The following is an 11078-nucleotide window of genomic DNA, read 5'->3' as shown; positions in this document are numbered from 1 at the left end:
AGGAACAAACAATACAGGAAGGGGAAAAAATAGCATGCTAGTAAGTAATAGCAAAGGTCAAGGAAAAAAAATAGCCATGTGTGCTTGAGTGTGAGCCCCGCCCAGCCACACACACACACACACACATACACACACGATATTAAGATGAAATGCTTGTCAAAATACAGCCCAATGTAACTGACAGAGATGGTGATAATATAGTGAATATAATACTGACGCTATTATGAAGCATGTAGCTTTCAAGATGTATCGCATACCATACTAGACACACGCATGTGAAGGGCAGGGAAGTGTGTTTTGTGGAGAATGGTTGAGTTCTAAAACGCAGCTTCCCTCCCTCCCCCTTCCCATCTCTGCTGGCTAGAACTTTTACGATAAACTATTACGTGTTGTTCCAAGTACGAGAGCGACCCATGCAATTGAGAATTTAAATTAAGTGCTTATTATGAAGAGTATGTGAAGTGCTTCGGGAGTTGTTAAGCTCTCATGCAGTCACTTAAATGTGTTCAAAATGTTCCAATGCCTCAAGTGTTGACGTAAACACGAGACTCATAACACACTGCTTCCTACCTAACTCCCTTACTTTTCCCTTAAATAGACGCCCGGCTATCTTGAGACATAGCTGAGTGGGATTAGTTATATGCATAGTATTAAGCACAGTGTTTCTTGAGTGGAATTTGTCATCCAATGAAAGTAAAACCGGTATAGGGAGTAAGCACTGAGAGGGCTGTGGTCGGCGGCGAGAGGGGCTTTCCACTCACGAGCCTCAAGCATCCCACATGCTTCATCCCAATCCATAACGCTTAGTCCAAAACCTCCCAGAAAATTGCGTTTCTTGGCGTACACATTAAGTGAATTACAATATAACACGGATGTTGGTATAAGATAAATCTTGTACGTCTTAGTTTTAATATAGCAAGGGCTGGAAGAAGTGTATAAGGTGGTATTGGAGGAAGTTGTGAGGGAGAGCTGTGGGTGAGGCGGGAGCGGCGAGCGATAAAGTAAAGTTCTCGGCAATTCTGGGCTTCGTGTCTCGGTGTGGCTCCTCCTGCAAGACTTGCCAGTGTTTGACGAACGATGTGAGGGGGTGGTGGTCTCGCTATTTGGTGTTTAAATATGCTGCATTTGCCCCCAATAGGGTGGTGGATTCCCTAGTGATGGTGAGCAAAGGTGGCAGTCAAGTGTCCACTTCTACAGGGGTTAATGGTGGTGTCCTATGCGGTGTGTCCGTGAGGGGAGTGTGAGAGCACCACCAGTGAGGAGCAGCAGGCGATGGTGCCAAGTCACTGCTGGAGGAGGTGGTGGTGGTGGTGGTGGTAGTGGTGCAGCAGACAAGTTGTTCTATGCTGTACCATCCTGTAACCTTCCTTCCTGCCTGCGTGGACCTGCCTGCCTGCTGCCCTACAGGAGTGAACCTTACTGGGCTGACATTTCTACCGGTACAGCTTCTCCCGGTTGTGGATAACTGAAGAAGAAAAGACCCTGGGAAATTTGTATTTATTTATTTATTAACTTAAACAACTTGTGAGTGAGTCCTGTACTATTGCCAGACAACCCAGACCTTGTTGATTGGTGTTACCTGGCCAGCCGTCAAGCAATCCAGGTGTCAACAGGACCTTAAGTGGCCTATGAACTGTTTGAAGTGCACAACCCTCGTACTATTACTATTATTAATACTACAGAACTATAGTGTGTGTTGTAGTGTTTAAAAAGTGTCTATACATATATAAATATATATAACCGGCCAGTCTTGTATAGTAACAGATTATAATATTGTAGTGGTGAATAGTATATAACCTGTTTATATACACACGAAAGTAATAAATAAGGAAAACACATGATAAAGTGTGAAAACAAATCTGCAGATGTGCTTCAACATTATAAAGTGCTCAGAAAAAAGTACAGAAATAAAGAATAAGAAAAACTGGTTAGCCGATAAGTAAAGAGAGGAAATAAGAAAATAAACCCACAACACTTGTGAAAGTGCTCAGAAAAGATAGAAATTAAAGATAAAAACTACAATTTCTTGAATAAAATACACGTTAAAACTAAAACTTGAAAGTACTTGAAACAAAACGAGGGAGACGGAAGAAAAAAGAAGAAAAACAAAAGTAAACAAACTTAGGAAACGTGAAAATTACATAAAAAAAACCTACATTTGCTCAACTTCATTGCGTTAGTGGTGAGTGTGTGTGCGTGTGTATATGTGTGTATGTTAGACCCTGCTATCAAGTTTTTTGGACCCCGAGGAGCCGTGCAGTGCCAGCATAATACATAGGAATGGTTGTAGCAAGCCGATCGCTGGCGGGCACCCCTGCCATGGTTCCCGGCCACTCCACCCATGACTTCTGCTGATTATGTTGGGTATGTATTGCCTCCTCACTCATTTTGGCCTCACTCCTTACTGGTTGACGTGTTGCTGTCTCTATCTCTACGTGTGCCATGTTCTTGTGTGTATATTTCAGCGCTCTAACTTTAAAATACCTCGCTCTGGTTTTTACTGCAGTTATTTTTTCTATTTACTTATTGCTGTCTTTATTTCTGCCCTTTTGTGTTCATGTGTGTATTTCAAGGCTCTAACTTTAAATATTGCTGTGTTTGGGTGGGTTGCCTATTGCCTAGCTCTGGTTTTCACTGCAGTTATTCTATTTACTTATTGCATCTGTTGTGTTCTTGGTGTGTATTTCAGGGCTCTAATGTTACAATGTGCTGTGTTGTGTTTGGTGGGTTGTCTATTGCCTCGCCCCGTTTTTCACTGCTGTTACTTGTTCTTTTTTACTTATTGTTATCATTTTCTGGGGATCTGTTGTGTTCTTAGTGTGCTTCAGGGCTCTTATGTTACAATCTGTGTTTAGTAGGTTGTCTAATGCCTCGCCCCGTTTTTCACTGCAGTTACTTGTTTCTTGGCTTGTTTTTCAATGTGTTGGTTACTTGTATTTATTTATTTTATTTGCCTTTCGTTATTTTATGCGTTTCTCTCGTCGTGTGTTGCTCTCTGTCACGTTCGTGTGTTTGTTTCATGGTTTGTGGTTTAGTCATCGTGGGGAAGTGTGTTTTAATTATTACTTGTTGGTGTTACGTGTGTTCTCCCTGTTTCCAGTGATTTATTTTCTTTATTGTTTGGTTGCTGGTGTCTTGTGTTGTTGTTGTTGCTGTTGTTTTTTTGTTGTTTATTTCAGATTGGTAGGAAAACACGTATTCATTGTTTTTTTTATATTGACTAATGGGAATGGTTGTTATTATTGTTGTTATTATTATTATTATTATTATTATTATTATTATTATTATTATATTTCCTGTGTATACGTGTGCGATGAATTTTGATATACCAGTATGTTATGCATTCCTAAACCGAGACCCAGTGCATTCTCTCTCTCTCTCTCTCTCTCTCTCTCTCTCTCTCTCTCTCTCTCTCTCTCTCTCTCTCAGGTGTGTTGTCAGGCAGGTTAATTAAAGGTGTAGCAGTTTAATGGATGTAACTTGGCGTCGTAATGCATTGTGGCGTGATGCTGCTTGCCTTGTATTATTTCTTTTGTATTTATTTGTTGCACTTTGGCAGGCTTTGATGTGTGTGTGTGTGTGTGTGTGTGTGTGTGTGTGTGTGTGTGTGTGTCCGTTACCTGCTTACATATTCCCTTTCAGGTTGAAAATTAGAAACACGTCGACTTCGTATTATTATTATTATTATTATTATTATTATTATTATTATATTTTTAAGGTGTTTAGCGTCTCAGGTCTTATTTAACAATTGTTTTTCAAGAGTTTGATGACAAAACTTGTAACTTTTATGTCTAAATATTGAGTCTAGTTAACTACGTAGGTATTATTCTTTCTGGAGCAAACTTGTAGCACGGATAACTTTCGCATAACTTGAGAACATAAAAAGAAGCTTCAAAAAGTCACGTAACAAACCCTGAATTAAAAAAAAAGTGTCAATTTCTACCTATCATCTCCCATTCAAAGCTTGCCTCCCTATTTCCACCTATCCTGTTCATACATCACTGCCCATCCACACACACATACCTAGTTCCATCTATCCCCATTCATATATTCCTACCCATTTCCACTCATTTCCATCTACTGGTATATTTAGTCTTTTGAAAGCTCCCTATTAATCAACATACACACCTAGTTCCACCTATCCCCATTCATATATTCTTACCCATTTCCACCCATTCTCATCTATTAGCTTGTTTAATCTTCTTTTGAAAGCCTCCCTATTAATCAAATGTGTTTCTTAAGACAATTTCTTTAATATTTTATAACTTGAAGGATTGGTGTGTAGAAAATAAGACAAAATTTTATTGACTTTTGTTGAAATATGAGCTTGGTTGTGGTGAAATATGGATTCTCTCTCTCTCTCTCTCTCTCTCTCTCTCTCTCTCTCTCTCTCTCTCTCTCTCTCTCTCTCTCTCTCTCTCTCTCTCTCTCTCTCTCTCTCTCTCTCTGGCATCACTGAACCGCAGACTCATGAAATCCAATACACAGGAGCCAAACTTGAGAGAGAGAGAGAGAGAGAGAGAGAGAGAGAGAGAGAGAGAGAGAGAGAGAGAGAGAGAGAGGCATTACCTACTAAAACGTGACTAAAATTTAACGCTCGTGCCATGAAACACACACACACACACACACACACACACACACACACACACACACACACACACACACACACACACACACACACACAGTTCCCCATATTAGGAGTGACTCATGTATTTTTTCTGGTAATGAAGTGTGTGTGTGTGTGTGTGTGTGTGTGTGTGTGTGTGTGTGTTACATGATAAGCAACAACAGCTGTATATTGCGTTGCGTTGCAGAGAGAGAGAGAGAGAGAGAGAGAGATGAGATTTCAGACTGATGTTTTTACAACGACAACTGCCAACTTTATTATTAATTAAGTATTTTTTTTCGTCTTATTTTCTTTCTTTTTATTTTGTGTATTTAAAATCTTGTCATGATTTAACGTTATATTAAATTAACTGTGTGTGTGTGTGTGTGTGTGTGTGTGTGTGTGTGTAGGTTTTCCCAAGTCTATCAGGTCTGTAGGCTTAAATGTTTAGACCTAAGTTGTTTCTATACTCTTTTCAACAGGTAAATTAAATCAATGAAAATAAATACCTCAAAGAATGTAGTGTGTGTGTGTGTGTGTGTGTGTGTGTGTGTGTGTGTGTGTGTGTGTGTGTGTGTGTGTTAGGGATAGGCCGGCTGGTAGGCTTATTCACGCAAATTACCCTCTGGAATCCTGCGTCCCTGAGCATCTGGTGGCTGGGCTGGCTCTATTATTATTATTATTATTATTTTTATTTTTATTTTCGCCCCGTTCCTTCTTCCTCTCCATCGATTTTTGCCTAACTTTGTCCTCATTGCCCTCCTTGCTTTCCTCCTCCTCCTCCTCCTCCTCCTCCTCCTCCTCCTCCTCCTCCTCCTCCGCCCCCTCCTGCTCCTCGTCCTCCTCCTTGTCTTTCTTTTTCTCTCATCTCTTAAAGCCCCACAAACTCTCTCTCTCTCTCTCTCTCTCTCTCTCTCTCTCTCTCTCTCTCTCTCTCTCTCTCTCTCTCTCTCTCTCTCTCTCTCTCTTTTTTATCTATGCTTTTATTTATGCTGAGAAATGCGAAAGCTAACGAAAACAACTCTTGCATTCTGGGTAATTTTGGAGTCTAAGAATTCAACAGTGAGGGAGTTTCCAGTAGAGAGAGAGAGAGAGAGAGAGAGAGAGAGAGAGAGAGAGAGAAGGAAGGAAGGAAGGAAGTAAGGAAGTATAGTGACAGACAAATAGAGAACATAGGTGGAAGCTGTTGAAAGTAAAATTTCTCTCTCTCTCTCTCTCTCTCTCTCTCTCTCTCTCTCTCTCTCTCTTTTGGTCCGTAAATAATGTGTGTTTGTAAATAAGTCAGTAAATCAAGCAAATAATGACTTTAATCCTCTATGGTAACAATTGGATAGGTTTCAATCCTCTATGCACAAGAGTAAAGGAATCGAATCTCCTTTGGCTTAGTGTAAGATTCCGATCCTATGCACGAGTCATCCCAGCAGGTGTATATTGCTCGCTGAACCCTTAATTAGTCATACCTGCCTGTGCAAGAAGAAAGATTGTCCCTGAGTTTTGTGTGTGCGTGTGTTTGTGTGTGTAAGTGAAAGGTATTACTCTTAACCAATCATCTATGTCGGTCTGGAGTTGCTTGATTGTCATTGGTTGGCGGGAGGAAGAGAGAAGACAGGCGAGGGCAAGAGGTGTTTGGATGTAATGCTGTCGAATGTGGTGAACGCAAGAGACATTTAAATCTGCAGGCAAGTGTTTAGTGGAGTCAGTCAATGAGCGAGTGGTTTGCCCTTCCAGTGATCCAAGACTTGCGACACACACACACACACACACACACACACACACACACACACACACACACACACACACACACACACACACGGCCCGGTAGCTCAGTGGTTAGAGCGCTGGCTTCACAAGCCAGATGACCGGGATTCGATTCCCCGGCCGGGTGGAGATATTTGGGTGTGTCTCCTTTCACGTGTAGCCTCTGGTCACCTAGCAGTGAGTAGGTACGGGATGTAAATCGAGGAGTTGTGACCTTGTTGTCCCGGTATGTGTTGTGTGCCTGGTCTCAGGCCTATCCGAAGATCGGAAATAATGAGCTCTGAGCTCGTTCCGTAGGGTAACGTCTGGCTGTCTCGTCAGAGACTGCAGCAGATCAAACAGTGAATTACACACACATTCTTACTGCCTGTTGTAAAGTTTGACGGTGTGTGTGTGTGTGTGTGTGTGTGTGTGTGTGTGTGTGTGTGTGTGTGTGTGTGTGTGTTGGTGGATAATGGGTAATGTAAACTTTTGTATTCTGCGTTTTTTTCTGCATCTCTCTCTCTCTCTCTCTCTCTCTCTCTCTCTCTCTCTCTCTCTCTCTCTCTCTCTCTCTCTCTCTCTCTCTCTCTCTCTCTCACACACACACACACACACACACACACACACACACACACACACACACACACACACACACACACAGAGAGAGAGAGAGAGAGAGAGAAATAGTGAGTATGCCCTTTTCATATATCATCACTTTTCCTTCGCACCCTTTCCTCTCCCATCCCTTCCTCTCGTCCCATCCATCCGTCTTATCCTTCCGTTCCTTTTTCTCCTCTCCCTCGGCCCTCCGTCTCCCAACACCGGCTTCAGCATTCCACTCCAGCCCACGTGTGCCCGCCGCCGCCCTGCATGCTAAGTGGAGTGTCCGGGACCCGCATTTCCACTTTGTAGGAGCATTTTACGGACTTATGGTCGGATATAGTCGTGTGTGTCTGTATGTACGTGTGTGTATGTTTTGCTAGCAGCGAAGGGCAAATGGTGGCAGCAATGGGATAGGAAAGGCATGTACTGTTTGTTTCTTATGTTAGGATTGTTGGTGAAGTACTTTTATGGGTGTTTGAATTTGCGTTTAGGTTACGATGTTGTAGGGTGGTGGTGTCTAGCCAGTGTTGGGGTGCAAGTGGTGGCAGCGGTGGGATAGGAAAGGCATCTACTGTTTTTTCTTGGATTTGGGTTGGTGAGGTACTTTTACGGGTGTTTAGATTAGGATGGTGACCAGTGTCCAACAGTGTGGGGATGCAAATGGTAGCAGCGGTGGGATAGGATAAGCATGTACTGTATTTTTGGGTTTAGGATTGTTGGTGTGGTATATTTTATAAGTGTTTGATTTTGTGTTTAGTTTAGGATGGTGGTGCCTGACGAGTGTGGAGAAGCAAATGGTGACAGTAGTTGGATAGGAAAGGCATGTATTCAGATTGTTTTTGGGTGGTTTGGATTATTGATGGGTACTTTTACGGGTGTTACATTTTGTCTCTAGATTAATGGTGGTGTTTGGCGGGTGTGGGGAGCAATTGATTAGGATTATTGGTGAGTACTTTTACGGCTGTTTAGATTAGGATGGTGACCAGTGTCTAACGAGTGTGGGCATGTAAGTGGTGGCAGCGGTGGGACACGGGGAGTTAGGATCGTTGGTGGGATATTTTTTGGGTGTTTGATATTGTGTTTAAGTTAGGATGGTGGTGTCTGGCAAGTGTAGGGAGCAAATGGTGGCAGCGGTGGGATAGGAAAGGCATGTACTCAGTAGTTTGTTTTTGGGACAAGAATCATTGGTGAGGTGCTTTTACTGGTGCTCAGGTTAGAATGGTGGTGTGTGACGAGTGCGGGGAAGCGAGTGGTGGCAGCGGTGGGATAGGGAAGTTGCTCATTTGCTTTTGGGTTAGGAAGGGTAAGTGAAAGAGATGGGAACTCTATTAGTGTTATATAACTATCACTTTTAGTAACAGTATTTATTTTTGAGTTCAGATACGTTATATATTTCTATTCCTCTAGGATTTCTTGAATTAAGTAATGAGTCAGGGGCGGGGATAAAAAAAAGGTGGATGAAAGGTAAGGAAAGAAGGTGTAGAGTAATGGAATAAGAGGAGGAGGAGGAGGTGGTGATAGTGGTGGTGGTCTCTTATATGGTCTCTCAGATGAAGTAACAAGTCAGAAAATAAACAACAGATGAAAGCTAACACACACACACACACACACACACACAGAGAGAGAGAGAGAGAGAGAGAGAGAGAGAGAGAGAGCTGTGTGTTTGTGATGCAGAGGTGAGAGGACAGAGAAGCCTTCAGGTGTTCAGAGATTCACGTCCTGCCAGATGATGTGTGTGACGTTTGCCTGATCTTTTGTTTACTTCAGTCTTCGCCCCTCGAGTGTTTGGCGAGTCACTGCTAGAGGAGGAGGAGGAGGAGGACAAGTGAGAGAAGGAGAGGGAAGGGCAGATCAGGAATAGGAGACGAGTGAGAGAAGCAGATCTGGAGTAGGAGGAGGAGGAGGAGGGACGAGTAAGAAAGGAAATAGGAAGTGCTAAGGAATCAGGAATATAAAGAGGAGGGAGGAGTGAGAGAAGCATGAATAGGAAGAAGAGGAGATCAGGAATAGAAGAAGAGAGAACAGCAAGTGATCAGGAATAGGTAAAGGAAGGACGAGTGAGAGAAGGACAAGTAGGAAGATCAGGAAGTCAGGAATAGGAGGAGGAGGGACGAGTGGGAGAAGTAGGAGAAGCAGATCAGGGGGAGGAGGAAAAAAGAATAAAAGAACTTCAGAAGACTAGATAAAGGAGGAGGAGGAGGAGAAGAAACAGGAAGAGTAGGAAGAAGTAAGGAAGAGGGAGATATCAGTAATAGGAGTAAAATGAACAGGAATGTGAAAAGTAAGAATATTTTCAGCACTAAAAGGAAGAACAGGATGATTAGGAGGATAAAGAATTAGCAAGAAAACTAGTGGAAGAGATGCAAGAGTACAAGAACGAGGAGGAGGAGGAGGAGGAGGAGGAGGAGGAGGAGTAGCAGCAGCAGCAGCAGCAGCAAAGGAAGAGGAAGCTGTTATCTTTTCCTCTCACTGTGTTTGTAGTTGACAGTGAAAATTGCTTGCTCCTTTGCTGTCAGAGAGAGAGAGAGAGAGAGAGAGAGAGAGAGAGAGCATTGGGAAAGATGAAAGTGCCACTGTAGGACCAAGAGAGAGAGAGAGAGAGAGAGAGAGAGAGAGAGAGAGAGAGATTAGGGTAACAGAGTAAGTTGTGAGTGTTATCAAGAATGAGGGTGCCACTGTAGGACCAAGAGAGGGAGAGAGAGAGAGAGAGAGAGAGAGAGAGAGAGAGAGAGAGAGAGAGAGAGAGAGAGAGACAGTAGGGTAACAGAGTAAGGTGTGAGTGTTACCAGGAATAAGAGTGCCACTGGGAGAGGTGAGCGTGCCAGTTGTGGAGGGAGAGTGCCTAGATCGTACCGGTGTCACTTAGGAGTAAAAGTAGCAAGTCTCGTACAGTTAGTTGGCACACCAGTTGATTGGCAGTGTCGTGGGTTGGCACTGGGCTCCAGGTAGTGCCAAACGTACTTACACACATAGGGCAGTGCCAGAAATACCCCCCCATACCCCCAATCCCCGTGTAGAGAGAAGACCTGAGGGAAGAGGTTACGTAGAGGAGGACTTGTGTTGTTTCTAACCAGGAATGTAAACAGACAAGGTGGGGAAAGAAATGTCCACGTCTTTTATCTCTTCCTCAGGTGACTCAAGTGGAAAGGAAGCGAACTTTACTGGGAATGTGTTTTGTTATTGTCTCAGCCCCTTCAGTACCAGGACGTGTTTTCGTATTTATTTTAGTGACTATTTGGTGATTTCATGTAGCTTCAGAAACTCATGTGAGGGATTAAAATAGTGAGAAGTGTTGCCATTAATCTTCTGACCTCCATAAACCCTTCCTAATGTTAATAAAATGGTCTAATCATACACAAATCTCAGGTAAAAATGTGTCGCAGTATTGAAGAGGTTAAGGGCGAGTTAGTGGTGGTGGTGGTATAGTGTGTCCACTCTAAAATGGCTCATGGATTTCAAACATTGTAGGTTATTGGTAACGCAATTGATTTGATGTGAATAATGCTTGCTTTCTGTTGATCAAAGCACTTATTACAAGGACAGCTCACGGTTTTCCTCAAGATCTGACAACCACGCATTCTCTGTGACCCCATTCAAACCGAGACCCAAGAACCACTTTAGAGTAGACTTTAGTTAGAGTTGTATAATGAAGGGACTTACTGGAAATACGTTAAATTGATGATGATTTTAATAGTGGTAGTTTATCAGTGAAATAGTTACAGTAGTATTAGGGATACCAGTAGTAGTTGTTCTTGTAGTGGTGATGGTAGTAGTTAGGATTGTATAATGAACGAGAAATGTATGACGTACTGGAAATACGTTAATTTGGTAATGATTTTAGCAGTGGTAGTTAATCAGTGAAATAGTTATAGTAGTTTTAGGGATACCAGTAGCAGTTGTGGTAGTAGTAGTAGATAAGGTGAAGGGGATAGAAGATGGAGTGAGGGAGGGAGATAGGTAAAGGGAAGAGGAGGAAGGAGGTAAGGGGAAGTGTAGGGAAGGGAAGGGAAGCAGGCTGGAGAGACGGGGGGGAGGGTGTGTAGGCAGGCAGGCGCCCCGTCGTCAGGCAGTGATCAATACTTTTCCTGCCTCAAGGCCCCTCTGCAGGCCACACTCCCCCAGCCTGCAT

General features: G+C 42.9%; 1 protein-coding gene across 14 annotated transcripts in view; it reads left to right on the top strand.

The window, feature by feature from the left end:
- Positions 1 to 1051: 1051 nt before the first annotated feature.
- The window catches only part of LOC123506759 (nuclear receptor coactivator 2-like), a 158092-nt gene continuing 148065 nt past the window's right edge, over positions 1052 to 11078 (top strand). For all 14 annotated transcript variants that reach the window (XM_045259069.1, XM_045259075.1, XM_045259065.1 and 11 more), the window contains exon 1: positions 1052 to 2364. In XM_045259069.1, coding sequence (XP_045115004.1) covers positions 2342 to 2364 — 23 coding nt within the window. In that variant the 5' untranslated portion in view covers positions 1052 to 2341. The remainder of the gene's footprint in view (positions 2365 to 11078) is intronic.

This window comes from Portunus trituberculatus, chromosome 20 (genome assembly GCF_017591435.1).
Source record: "Portunus trituberculatus isolate SZX2019 chromosome 20, ASM1759143v1, whole genome shotgun sequence".
NCBI lineage: Eukaryota > Metazoa > Arthropoda > Malacostraca > Decapoda > Portunidae > Portunus > Portunus trituberculatus.
Note: the sequence above shows the minus strand (reverse complement) of the source record. Positions and strands in the feature narration are given on the sequence as shown.